Source organism: Hyaena hyaena, unplaced genomic scaffold (genome assembly GCF_003009895.1).
Source record: "Hyaena hyaena isolate Hyena2069 unplaced genomic scaffold, ASM300989v1 scaffold_1573, whole genome shotgun sequence".
NCBI lineage: Eukaryota > Metazoa > Chordata > Mammalia > Carnivora > Hyaenidae > Hyaena > Hyaena hyaena.
In genome coordinates this window covers 181,950-196,908 of record NW_024082210.1, presented here as the reverse complement: position 1 = coordinate 196,908, position 14,959 = coordinate 181,950, and the positions used below count along the sequence as shown (strand labels likewise).

Here is a 14,959-nt window from a genome sequence, read left to right as displayed (position 1 = left end):
CGTAGAGAGAAGTGACTGAATTCTGGATGCACTGTGAAAGTAGACTTGTGGGACTCTCATAATCTTTAAAAAAAAAAACTTTTTTTAATGTTTATTTATGTTTGAGAGAGAGAGAGAGAGAAAGACAGAGTGTGAGTGGGAGAGGAACAAAGAGAGAGAGGGAGACACAGAATCCGAAGCAGCTTCCAGGCTCTGAGCTGTCAGCACAGAGCCCCATGCAGGACTCAAACCCATGAACTGTGAGATCATGACTTGAGCTGAAGTCAGACGCTTAACTGACTGAACCACCCAGGTACCCCAGAGACTCTCATCATTTTTAAGCAAGTGATCTTCTTGAGGATGTGAGGAAATATATAGAGGGATACAGATACACGACATACACGTGTGTGTACACACATGCATATACATACACATACATATATACATATGTATACACATATGTATACACATATTCAAATAGATATAAAAAATAAATATAAAATATCTGTTTATTGGGGCACCTGAGTGGCTCAGTCACTTAACCCTCCCACTTCGCCTCAGGTCATGATTTCATGGTCCATGGATCTGAGCCCCATGTTGGGCTCTGTGCTGACAGCTAAGAGTCTAGAGCCTGCTTCGGATTCTGTGTCTCCCTCTCTCTCTGCCCCTCCCCTGCTTGCATTCTGTCTCACTCTCTCTCAAAAATAAATAAGCATTTAAAAAATTAAATAAACAAATAAATAAAATATCCATTCATTTATATAAAATATCTGCTTAGACAATAGAAAGGAAGGCCTTATAATACTGTAAATTAACTTATTGTATTTTTGTCTTCATAGGTGAAGTTTACATTCTATCAAGTAGTAAAAGTATGACCCAGTCTCACAATGGAAAACTCTACAAAATCGTAGATCCCAAAAGGTGAGATCTCTTTATATTCCTTCAAGTCAAGTAGTTTGTCCAAGCATTTTAGTGTCATCACATTCGGGATGATGAATTGCAATTAGCAATCAACAGAGGTGACCACTTGTGCCTTGTCCATATGCTAAGTAATGTCCTGGGAGGAACCTCGAATCCAGTCTATGAGGACTAGACTTGACCCTGCTTATGTGAACCCTGATGTGAAAGGCTGTGGCTTTGGCTTTCATGTTGGAAGCAATAAACCTTCCTTTTCCTTCTAGAAAACTAGAAACATATTGGCAGACATTATAGCTATTCAGTATGATTTTTTTTGTCAGGTAATCAAGATAAGCTATTTGGCAGTTTCAACATCTGAGCCTCATTTCAAAACTATCTGGAAGCTCACGGCTCTCATGCAGGCTTCTGTGACTAAACAAATGGAAACTAAAGAAATGTTGTCATTTACCTCAGCAAGAGGAAGACTTGATGTTTAATCTTTTATATACTTTTTTAATGTTTATTTTTGAGAGAGAGAGACAGAGCCTGATCAGGGGAGGGGCAGAGAGAGAGGGAGACACAGAATTTGGAGCAGGTTCCACGCTCTGAGCTGACAGCACAGAGCCCAATGCGGGACTCAAACTCATGAACTGTGAGATCATGACCTGAACCAAAGTCGGATGCTTACCTGACTGAGCCACCCAGGCACCCCTAATTTTTATTTTTTTAATGTTTATTTATTTCTTTTAATGGGGGGAGAGACAGACAGCACGATCAAGGAAGAGACAGAAAGAGAGGGAGAGAGAGAGTCTCAAGCAGGCTCCATACTGTCAGCACAAAGCCTGACATGGGGCTCAATCTCAAGAACCAGTCATGACCTGCGCTGAAATCAAGAGTTATACACTTAACCAGCTGAGCTATCCAGGCACCCCGAATGTTTAATCTTTTAAAGAACACATTTCCCCCCTTGCTCTCTTCAACCCATCCATCACAGAACTATCAGAAGCTGATAAAATTATATACTGTCGAATAGATATTAGTCATCAGTTTAGAAATAACTGTTACAGAACCGAGGTGTCCTCTAATACCACTATTGTTGAATGCACTGTCATCAGACTCTAGCTCTACCATGCTGTGAATTTCAAATTCTTTCTGTATTCACTTAACTTCCTGAGCCCATTTGCATATTTAAATTCCCAAATTTCACGTCTCTTTAAAAAGTCTTTTTTAATGTTTATTTATATTTAAAGGAAAGAGAGAGACAGAACATGAGTGGGGAGGGGCAGAGAGAGAGGGAGACACAAAATCCAAAGCAGGCTCCAGGCTCCAAGCTGTCAGCACAGAGCCCTACATAGGGCTCGAACACACAACCTGTGAGATCATGGTCTAAGCTGAAGTCGGACACCCAACCAACTGAGCCATCCAGGCACCCCTCATGTCTCTTTTAGAAGAATAAATTCTAATAGTCTAAAAAGTTTGCTAAAAGCAAACTTACACTTTAAAAATATTATCTGTAAGTTACAGTGTATGTTTTTTCCCCCCAAAAAAACGAAATAAGAGAGTTTTGTCCTCTTGTCATACCTCAAAACACTACCTTTCTTGAGAAAAATATAAGTTGCCCTTGGTACTACAGAACAAAAAGGAGAGAGATCAGTCCTAAATGGTCTCTTGGCATATCATTTTCTTCCACGATCAGAGAGGCACCTATTTATACGTTGTAGATCTTTTCCTCCTTGGGTATGAAACAAATGTCCTCTTTATGAAAAGCAAAGTAATGAATGAAAAAAAAAAAAAAACACCAGGCACTCCAGTGGTGGTTGAAGTTGGCAATATTAAGAAAAAAAATCAAACTAATGTTAATTCACAAAGTAAGCATTCTAATGATTCATAATGGTGTCTGTCTAGGGATTTCACTCAGATCTAATGCCCTTCATTTCAAAATAGTTGTTGTTATTTCATTATGTTTGTCAAAGTCGATATGCTTTTACAAGCTTCCTGGTAGTATTGTAATGAATTCTTCCTCCTTCTCACAAACCTTTCTCTCGTCATCTGGATTGTTTAGTCTGCTGGTGGTGAACTGAGGTGAATTTTACACCTTCAATCCATTATTAGTGTCTAATTGCCAGGGTTTCCATAAGGGACCTTGGCTTTGTGATCTGAGGGCCTTCTCTAGTAGGGTGGTCTTAGAGTGACATACCTGAAAGTCCTGACTTCTCATTACGGTGCCTGTTTCTGGTGAGTCCTGTCACGTGTGGGGCCAGGGTTCAGATGTGTGTTTGGTTTGCAGAAGGCGGGGGGCATAACAGAGTCCCAAACACACTGTCCTTGTACACAGGCATAGACATAAATTTCAAGATTAAACCGACTATAAGAAAACAAATGTTTTCATAAACATTTGTTGGGAACCTCATGCTGTTTCAATTTGGATGCCAACGTTTATTATTATAGTATTTCTCCCTAGATGAGTTGAAGTTCTATATAAGCAGACACTTTAGTATATGTGAAGGGGATTATTTTAGAAACATGAGCTAATTACTAGCTTAACAGTATTCAGGATGTCTGCTTCAGAGCCAAACTGTTTCTACAAAACTTTTGAGAGAGAATTTGAAGAAAGAGTCTCATCAACCAAAAAAAAAAAAAAAAAAAAACCAAAACAAAAAGAAACAAGAGATACACATTTCTTGTTATACCAAAAACTAACTCAAATTAAAATCTTAGGTTAATTGTATTCTTGTGAAGGAGCTTCCAGACTCGTTACAATAAGGTTTTCAGAATTATTACTTTCAAACAGCACATGACTCATGGTCCTGGAAGAGAATAGCACCAAATTATAAAATTTTTATATTCTATATTTCGTATCATAGAAGTTACATTCTTACTCACCATAAGATTTATGTTTTTTCTACTTTTCCCTGCACACACACACACACTCACACATAAGAAAGACACGAGAGGTTAAAAACCGTATGCAATTTTTTTAAGTCATTTTGGCAAAACTAGATTAGTTTACAGCATTACCTCCTCAGTCTATAAGGACAATTTGGCCTAATGCTATATGTTACATAATCATTTATACAAGTTTACATTCATTTTACAGTGGACATCTTTCTCAGAAAGGATGGCAAGATAACCTGTTAGAAAAATCAAAACTCATCATTTATAATTTTAAAAAATGAAAATTCCATAACACTACAACGAGGTTTTCCTAAGGGTTAACTAGAACTTAGGAGTCATTTAAGGGAAAAGTAGAGAAGGAATGAATTTTCCTCCATGTTAGAACATTGAGGGGCGCCTGGGTGGCTCAGTCGGTTAAGTGTCCGACTTCGGCTCAGGTTATGATCTCGTGGTCTGTGAGTTCGAGCCCCGAGTCAGTCTCTGTGCTGATAGCTCAGAGCCTGGAGTCTGCTTTGGATTCTGTCTCCTTCCATCTCTGCAACACCCCTGCTAGCACTCTGTCTCTCTCTTAAAAAAATGAAAAGAACATTGAACACACTTCAGGAATATCGTCAAAGGTGAACCAGCTGCATCTCGTGACAGGGTGGAGTTAGGATCAAGTCAACACGAATCACCCAGCTTCCTGAGTCAAATCACTGGATCCTCGAAATTCTCTAGTACTGGGTCCTGCCTGCCCTGGTCTAGGGGAGCTCCTTTGGCCCACATGTCCAGAAAACAGATTTTAATACCCTGAGTACAGGAGGTGGGCAATAATTTTAGTTTCACTAAAATTTAGTGCCATCTAAGACTAATCAAGACTAGGAACAAGTCCATCCTGTCAGGACACAATGTCAACTGGTCTTGTCTCTGAATCTTCCTTACTGAGAGACCCTTCATCAAATTATTTCACTCTACTGTACCCCTTTGCTCAGTTGATCATTCTGCCCCTTCCTCATTTCTGTGCAGTGCTTTCTAGATAGTTAAATAATACATTTAGAACATAGTACATTCTGTAGTATTGGTGGTATTCATCCTATGCATTCAAGAATTGTTTTCATGTGAGACACCTGGCTGGCTCAGTCAGAAGAACGTGTGACTCCTGCTCTCAGGGTCATGAGTTTGAGCCCCACGTTGTGTGTAGAGGTTACTTAACTAAAACTTTAAGACAAAAATATGTTTTTTAAAAAATAGAATTATTTTCAGGTGATCGCTCACCTATCCAGTTCTCTTCCCAAAATTGGGGTAAAGATGTCTGTGGAGCTTTCAAGAGCTCTTAATACTTAGTTTCCAAATGTCCAAGCATCATGCTCTGGTTGCTTGCTCTAAATTACATTTTTTCAGAACCAAACAAATGTTCGTGTGGAGTGGAAATTAAGGAATTCTAGCAATTACATACCATCCAAGATTTATTTTTATAGAACACAAGTTTTTTTCATACCACTGCCAAAGATGCTTTAATTTTTGTGTCAGATGAACTTAAACCAAATGACCTTTTTTAAAAATTTTGAAACGTTTCCAGGGTTATTTCTCTAGGAATCAGTAAAACAGAGTTCTTCTCAATCATATTGATTTAATTACTGTGTAGCCAGTCTTACTCTGTTTTAACATAGTGCTTATCTGTTATCCAGCCACATCACACAGACCATTCCCTTAAGAGGTCTATAAATTAACAATGCAAATTCCAGGCTTGAGAGGTCATCTTCTAGAAACGTTGTATCTTCAAACTCTTGCGTGACCAGTATCAAAAACTGCTCCCCATGCCTCCTCCCCATTCCACTCCTCGATGGCCCTACTTACTGCCTTTTGTTTATTTTTTTCTTAATATCCTCATCCTACTCCTTATTATCCTGGATGCTGAAGAGTGCTTTAAAAAAAAAAAAATCACTTCATAAGAGGAAATCAGTGATGTTTATCCTTCGCATATATCTCAGGGAGCCTGCAGGCAGCCCTGCAATCCTAAGGAAAGTCACACATAATAGAGAGGCTTTAGCTCAATAAGCCAGTCTAGTCCCAATTCATCAGTCAAAGTTTTATGCAAGGGCCCCCCCTAGGTTGATAAACCCCCACAGTGCCTGTTGACCCAGCTGCCGAGTCTCCTTGCTGCAGGCGGTGTTTTCATGGCCACCCTGACAGTAATACAAACTGTTTAGCAGCTCCATTGACCTTTCAGCTATTAACAGGGACACAGGCTCCGCTAGGGACTAGTTTTCAAACATGACAGAATTTCTTAACACTAGAGGTCATGAACAAGTATATGCCCTATAAAAATCCATTCAGCATGGTGGATTTGAAGTCTAAAAGACAAGAAAGCATGTTTTCCATGTTTGCTATTCTTCTTCTCCTACATATGCGGTAACTAAAAATGGGAATATTCTCATCGGCAGCTTATAGTTTGTTCTTAATGTGCTATACTTTATGTTGTGATGCATAACAAACTTTTGACTGACAAATTCTTTCTAAGATGCCCTGTGGCATTTGAAATTTTGAAGGTAATATTTCAAAAGAACTGAATAAGATCAAACTACAAACTTCTGATGAATGAAGGAGCATGCATACATAATGTATGGAAATGACCTAAGTATAACTGGAATTTTGGTCATACTTTACCAGGATTTGCATATGGATACATATGCACATACACAGAAACCTACTCAAGTAATCCACATCTAGGTCATCCACACTGCCTAGACCCCTAACCTATTTTGAAATAAATAGAAAATATTATATAATAATTTATGAAAAAGTTTATTGTCACTTAAAATGCTTATATAAGGCATTCTCTCTCTCTCTTTCTCTCTCTCTCTCTCACTGTCTCTTTCTCTGTCTCTTTCACTCTCTGTCTCTGTCTCTCTCCATATATATACATATATCTCTTCTATTTCCTGGAGATATGACATATGACCACAGCATTCAAGGGAATTTTCTGTTTTATACTAATTGTAGTCTCTCTTAAACTATCAGTTTTGAAACTGTTGAAATATGAATTCCTAGAGTAATTGTACAGATTGCCATGAAGACTGGATTGAATTGCCACTGAAAATGAAAAATATGGATAATGAAGAATATATGCTTCAAAATGAGATTCCTTGGTTAATAGTCAAAAATTCTTTTTATAATTTTTTAATGTTTATTTATTTTTGAGAGAGAGAGACAGAGTGTGAGCAGGGAGGGGCAAAGAGAGAGGGAGACACAGAATTTGAAGCAGGATCCAGGCTCTGAGCTGTCAGCACAGAGAATGACATGGGGCTTGAACCACGAACCGTGAGATCATAACCTGAGCCAAAGTCAGACACTTAACAGACTGAGCCACCCAGGAGCCCCAAGAGTTAAAAATTCTTAAAAGCATTTCTTCTTAATTCCCATGTTACTCCCCTACCTAGAGCAATGGAGCAAGTCAAGTATTATTAGATCTCCTGAATATTTTATACTTTCATTGTAAGACAGTATGTCATCAGATATTGCAGTAATTGAGATAAAGACAGATTTAATCTCGCATAAAACAGCTCCATAAATTGGTAAAAAGATGTATTCTAGAGGAAGATGTATTTATTTATTTATTTATTTATTTAAGATTTTAATCTCTATACCCAATATGGGACTTGAATTTACAGCCCCAACACCAAGATTCACATGCTCTATCAACTGAGCCAGCCAGGTACCCTAAGAAAAGCTTCATTTTAGCATCTTTTTCTTTTTTCTTTCTTTTCTTTTTTTTACTAATTCAAAAATAATTTGTTGCTTACATGAATTGTTTTTGTCAACATTGACAAATGAATAAAAAAATGTAACAACAAAATTTGGGAATTTGTTCCCCTAATAGTCTTGAAAGAGAATTTAAACCAACATTCTTGTGCTCTTTTAAAAGACAGAAAGAAACTTGTGTCAAATTTTTGCTTCCCATTTGAAGCATTTAGTGATATTTAAAATTTCTGCCTTCATATGATATAAAATTAAAACACTGGTACCTCACAAGCTTTGTAAGTAAGAAAAGATTTATTTTTGGTGATTTCTGAAAGAAACTACTGTAAGCTTTTAAGTCTTTTGAATTATAATGTAATCAAGGTGTTTTATAGTCCTAGTTTCCCAATTACAGACATTTCTTATTTAGCATCTAACAATTTTTTAATAAATTGTGGTTTATAAATTAAGTGTCTAAGTTAAAAATTGCTTTTGGGCGTAAAATTCTGAGAAGAATAAATTTCCTTCTTTATATTAAAGAACAATGGCATTAACTTTTTATTGTACTTCGATTTTTCAGTTTTATTTTTATCAGGGTAAGTATACTGTTAAAATGGAGCATACTCCATGATTAAATCAAGAGATTTTATCAATCTACAAGTATTTTTTACCTGTCTTCTTTGTTCAGATATTGTAGTAGGTGCTATAGAGGAAGAATCTAAATGAGAATTTAGTCCCTTTCTCTAAGGAACTAAGTTTTATCTTAAATTGGGAGATCACATACACTATCAAAACCATAAGTAATATTATTTGAGATAAATAACTCTTTGGGGCAAAAAAAATTATGCAAGAACTTTGTACATTGTAAATTACAGTATTAATGGTCCAGAAAACTATGGATACTGAGATGGGTAAGATTCACCAGGATTTGGCTCCCTGGCCCAGTCCTTTCTGCTACACTGTGATTTTCTTTAACACTAAGTCTCATATAAAAGAGAGCAATGACTATGTAACACGGAAATTATGTAGCTTTTCAAGCAAGTATGGCCATTATTAGAAGTAAAAGAACAAATCCTCAGGCATACTGTTGTGAAAGCAGAGGAGGCTTCTCAACTGAGAGGTAAAATGAAAATAAGTGCCTGCACTGAGGTTTCCTGCCCCAAGAGGCTTTCCTGCAGGCCCAGCTCTATGCAGGTTGCACTTCCCGGGAGGTCGAAGCTCACCTCCACCGCCATTTTGTTTTTGTGTGTCCCTAGTCTCAGCTGAAGCAGCCTCCAGCTGTCAGAGCTCTCTCCCGAGGTACTAGGTTTTGTTTTCTTAGTCCTTTAGTTACAAAGTTGCACAGATCTTGAGGAGTCTTCTCCAACCCTATTCTTCACATAAGCCCTATTACTTTTAGTATGCAGTTTTGTAGCATAGAAGATTTTTCAGGAACATATACATTGAATTAAAGTGGAAATGCTTATTTTTCTGTATTCACTGCTAGTAATTGGAGTAGATTGGTTTCTAAATTTAGGAAATTGATAACATGATGCAACAGACATTGAATGCAGCTTAATAAAATTGGACTTTTTTTTGGTAAAAAGAGATGACATTATCATCTAGTTTCATTAATTGTTTCTTCTAGGTTTTCCCTTTGAGGAAACACATAACTTTTCATTTCCTAATTTTCCCATGGAAATATATATACATTGAGTTAACCTGAAAAGTTGAATGAAGGAGATCCATACACACTTTTAGATACTTGTGTGTTGTGGTAGTAGTATTTGGATGGAGAGATTAATAGGGGCTAAAATATGGGTGCACTGCTCCCTTTTTCCTAAAATAAGAGGGCCAGTTGAGTGGAAAGAACACTGCACTAGGAGACAGTTACAGACTATGGGTAACTTGCTATGTGAAAGCCCTATAATCTCTTTATACATATTCTGCACCTGTAATTTGGGGAATAACAGGACTAGCATTGCCTCATGAGGATAAAGTTGAATATGAAATTACTGAAAGTATAAGTGTCTTCATTATTTAGTTTTTTTATGGTTGCATCTTTAACCATAGAACAGAATTTAGCGGTATTTGTGAAAGTTCTGAGCATCTTGTTAGCCATAGACCACTAACCTCGTGACTCCCTTCACCAAATCATCACTGCCTCTGCCCCTTTTGAGTTTAGTGCTCACTCAACCCCAAACTACCTGGGTATTAAAGCCCGGCAGAATGACTTCTGAGTGAACATATGCTCAGCATTTAAATTGTAGACCTCAAAACGCAGAAAACATTAGGCTCGGAGAAAAAGGCTGAGGCCCAGCCTAATTTTTTTTCAGCACATTTCAGACAGAGAAATGTAGTAATTCAAAGCAATGTCTAAAAAAAAAAAGCCATCAGCTTTTTCCATTCTAAATTGAAATTCTGGAAATACAAAGTACAAATTAAAAAATGATATGATACATAATGTATGTAAGTTCAGAGCCATTCTCTTTTTTCATGTTTATTTACCTTGAGGGGAGGGGGGAGGGACAGAGAGGCTTGAGAGAGAATCCCAAGCAGCCTCTGCACTGTCAGTGCAGTGCTTGACCTCACAAACCACGAGATCCCTGACCTGACCCGAAACCAAGAGTCAGACGCTTAATCAGCTGAGCCACCTCTGTGCCCCCAGAGCTATTCTTGAATTTAAATTATCTTTCCCTTTATTTGAGACATATATAAAAAGTTATTTCTGCAGCCTTCATGTAGTATAATGTCAAGGACAACATTCCTTAAGGATACCTCAAATAGTACTTGAGAAATACTATTAAGAAAGACATACTGCTATCGATACTGCCATGAAGTCCCAATGAGACCAATATTGCATGGCTACATTCTTTTACCTGGAATATGATTGTTTTATGAATGTATAAGATTCCTTACGGTCAGATTGAATTGGTATAATGTATTGTCTTACTAGCTGCTACAATAATGGCTGTGTAGTCCCCAAACATGCTATAAATCCATTGTAATCCAAAATTCTACTCCTTATGGATAAACTGACACTGAAATGAGAAATGTCAACATAAGCAAGAATTTAGTGAATATCCAGACTAAAGAAAATTATCCAGACTTCAGAAAAAATCAATTTATATATTGACCTTGGAGAAAGGCACTAAAATGGATATGTGAAAGGTGAGGATACAGTTCTACTAAGCTAGGGCTTATGCCTGTGCCCCAAGCTACACAGATGGGAAACAGTAAAACCTATCCCATTATGAGACATTTCCATCCCTTTAGCTTTTTTAGCTAAAAGTGCTGAGTATTGGTCTTAGATATGGTGAGTGGTTATGGATTATCTCTGTGCATCAAAATGCTTACCCATTAAACATGGAATCCATGGTGGCATCCAGAGGCTGCCTTCTTGTGCAGAGGCGAAGACTCCATCCAGTCATACAGTTGCAAAGCATTCTCTACTGAGAAGCTCCTGGCCACACTAATTCATGGCCACGTTAATTGCTACTGGCTAAGAAATGGCCCTAAGTTAGAACAGTGCCTATCAAACTTGAATATGCATGTGAATCACCTGAAACACTGGCTAACGTGTAGAATCAGTAAGTCTGGGGCAGGGCCTGAGATTCTATATTTCTATCAAAGTCCTAGTTGACACTGGTTCTTTCAGTCTGGAACCATACTATGAGTAGTAAACATTTAGACTTATCAGGTTTTCCTGTCCCATGAGACTAGGAAAAAGCATGGAAGAAAAACAGTTTTGCAAAGGTTACAATTGCAAAGGAACATTTTTCCATGTGTCCCAATTTGAATACAGATAAAAGAATAAGACTGTTCTTGTATCACCTTCCCCCCTTAAGCAGATTGTTGACTAAGAGAAGCTATAGAATTATTACTGCTTCTGAAACCTCTAATGAGTCAGGATTTTATAAATAAGTATTACTCATGATTATGTACCTTGTTTTACAATAACACGTATTTAAAATCTGGACCCCTAACAAGAATTTCAGAATGAGTCCCTTTACTTTTTGTAAAAAAAAAAAAAAAAAAACACACAATAGACAGATTTCTGATATATTCAATTTTAAGAACAGGCCTGCTCAGATAGGATTTATCCTTTTGCTTCCATACAGATGCACAGAGGACTTCTGATTGATCGACTGATTATTAAATTAAATATCATAAAGTTAAAGCCATCTATAATCTCACTACCTAGAGACATTCACTGTTGGCTTTAGCTACTCACAAAAAGTCATCACATGTGATATGTTGTGAATCACTTATGCTTCTCAACTTCTTCCTTTATTTCAAGAAAGTACCTAAACCTTTATGATACTACCAAACAAAGTAGGTTTCTAAGAAAATGTAGAATAGAGAAATGTAGTAATCTAAATGTCTAGGAAAAAAATAACAAAAAAAATTGTCTCCATCCATCCTAAATTGGAATTCTAGAAGTATACAGTACAAATTAAAAATTGTAATAGGATATGTAATGTACATAAGTTCAGAGCTATTTTCTCTCTCTCTCTTTTTTTTTTTTCATTGTTTTTCCAGAACCAATGCTTTATGCATTAAAGAATTTGGCAGTTTTCTGGCACAAGTCCTTACTGTTTCATTGTCAAGTGTAAAAAGATTATAAAGTATGTTTTTCTCATTTAAATTAAGTTTGAGGACTATAGAGATAATTATCAATAAATGGGTTTGATATATTCTTTATTATAAACCTAGACATCTTTTTGGGTGAGTTTCCTACTTTGAAAGTTATCTTAGACTTCATTCAGTAGAGGTAAGGATCTAAAAGTTTAAAAAGTAATTGTTCAAAAGAAGAACAGAACTATTTAAGCAATCCTTAGTACACCTACATTAAAACACCGAGGTTTCCAGTCCAATAAAAATAAGAAGAAAAATGAAGTAATCTATCACAGGTATGTACTCTAGATTTTTGTTTAGATGCCATCTTGTTGGCTATATGGAGTATTTATATAAACATATGATAGTCTATTTCAAGGTGACAATAAAATAAAGTTCAAATTTACTTATTTTATTCCTTTGTCTTTTTTCTCATTGCATGTAAAGGAACCCTATTCTTTTCAATGGAAAAAAGAAATGTTAGTAGAACAAAGAGTGAGTGGAGGGGATGGTTGGAATGACCAAAACTCTCTGTCATACTTTTCCAAATATATAACCAGAAAAATGAATTTTAATACATTGACTTAATTCCCAGCTGGAGGAAATAAGCAATCATATTTCTTTATGTTATGCGTACTTGTTAGTCTGTTGTTTATTTAGTATGGATATGATTAGTGTAAAAATATTTCTTTTAAAATGAATTTGACCATGCCTTAGAAGAATTTTGTAAGAGTTTAGTTAATTTAGGCAATAGAGGGAAATATAGCAAGTGTTTTTTTAGTTTTAAGCTTATGATATAAAAGTATCACAATTAGATTTTAATGATAACCCTCCCCTAAATGGCCCATATATTCCTAAACTTTACTCAGTAGCACAGAAAAGAAACACTCTCTTGACATTCCATATTCTTATTTAGTCATTCATTCAACAGATTTTTAAGTATCTTCCATGCGCTTTACATTTTTCTAGGTCCTGGAAAGACAGAAGAGAGGGAAACATCTGTCCTGAAATTTATATTCCAGAAAAAGCATTTGAGAAAGTTTCTACTATGCATTCAATAAACACTTATTGAATGCCTCTGTAGTGTTTTCCTAGCTCCTATGTATATAAGTAGTTGAAGGAGATAAAATACTTCGGTGGCTTAAATATCATCTTTCTAAAACATCCCTCAGTTCTAAACCAGTTGCTTCCTTGTCTGTATTCCTGTGTTACTTTATATGCACCTATATCATAACAAAGGTCACACTGCATTATACTTGTATATTCAAATGTCTGTCTTCTCCGTGGTGTCTCCATGAAGATTGAAACCCTGTTTTATTTATGTCTTATCCCCATGAACAGCACAGTACTTGCCCGAGACAGTGACTGGCATTGAAGAGGGTTGATATGTCACTTTGGCCTTCAGAAAGCTTTCACTTCGATGGGGATGGGAAAGGAGATAGGAGAACCCACTCATTAAGAGAAGTGAAGTTCTCTAAGAGATGGGCTATCCTTCCTGTAAATTTTCAGTTAAAGGATCCCTAGTAGAATAATAATTTAAAGAGAGAGAGAGCATTTATTTAACATGCTAAGTGAGGAATGTTAGTTGGCCACTTCATAAAAGGAAACAAAAAAGATTATTTTCCTAGATATTTAAAAAAATTTTATTAATGTTTATTTGATTTTTGAGAGAGAGAGAGACAGAACATGAGCAGAAGAAGGACAGAGGGAGAGAGGGAGACACAGAATCCGAAGCAGGCTCCAGGCTCTGAGCTGTCAGTACAGAGCCCAACGCGGGGCTTGAACTCCCAGACTGCGAGATCATGCCCTGAGCTGAAGTTGGTCGCTTAACCAATCAAGTCACCAAGGCATCCTGATATTTAAATAAAAACTTAAGGGAATCATGTTTATATGTAACAGCCACATAGTCTTATATAAGCTAAAGTAAACAAGGCCATGTATGAAATGGTTACATCCACAGAAAGATAAACATTTACTAAATCTTAGGCAAAAAACTTAGAAGCCCCCCACCCATCTGAGTTTCCACATATGTGAACGGTGAAAAATAGTCAAAGCATCTAAGTGAGGATCAGCAGGGAAACAAGAAGCTGATCCCGTGCCCTGAAGAATTGTATTTCACATGGGGTCCTTATTTGTCCCATCCTCATTCCTTTTCTCAGTATACACGGAATCTGTGCCCTACACTTCGACTTAAATGGGTGACATCTTCTGCTGTTTGTTGTTTAAGTGACTTATATTCTTGATGTAAATGGTGTCCTCTTCTCTTTATTTATTTATTTTTTTAATTTTTAGTTTTGAGTGCAAGGAGGGGCAGAGAGAGAGAAGGAGACAGAGGATCCAAAGCAGGCTCTGGGCTAACAGCAGAGAGCCCCATACGAGGCTTGAGATCATGATCTGAGCTGCAGTCGGATGCTTGACTGACTGAATCATCCAGGTGGCCTGGTGTCCTCTTCCTCTTTAAATTCATCTGCTCAGGCATAAACCGTATTGTCAAGTAGTGTATGAGCTATGTGCCTACATATTTTGCATCATATGTAACTTGTGATATATTTTTGACACGCTTTACTTTTTTTAATATTTATTTTTGAGAGAAACAGAGAAAGCGTGAGTAGGGAAGGGGCAGAGAGAGAGGGAGACAGAGGATCCAAAGTGGGCTCTGTGCTGGAATGGGCTTGATCTCACGAACTGTGAGATCATGACCTGAGCCAAAGTCTGAACACTCAACTGACTAAGCCACCCAGCTGCCCCAAGAATTTTATTGAGAAAGAAATAGAGCCGACTTGGGGTAGTCAACAATGAAAGAGGAAGGTGAAAGTTATGCTCCCACTTTTCCTTGGCATAATCGTTTTACTTTTTCTCCACCTCATCCAACCTT

General features: G+C 36.9%; 1 protein-coding gene across 1 annotated transcript in view; it reads left to right on the top strand.

The window, feature by feature from the left end:
• The window catches only part of LOC120226054 (hedgehog interacting protein), an 89,673-nt gene that overhangs the window by 68,637 nt on the left and 6,077 nt on the right, over positions 1-14,959 (top strand). The window contains exon 11 of the mRNA XM_039224248.1: positions 819-900. Coding sequence (XP_039080179.1) covers positions 819-900 — 82 coding nt within the window. The remainder of the gene's footprint in view (positions 1-818; positions 901-14,959) is intronic.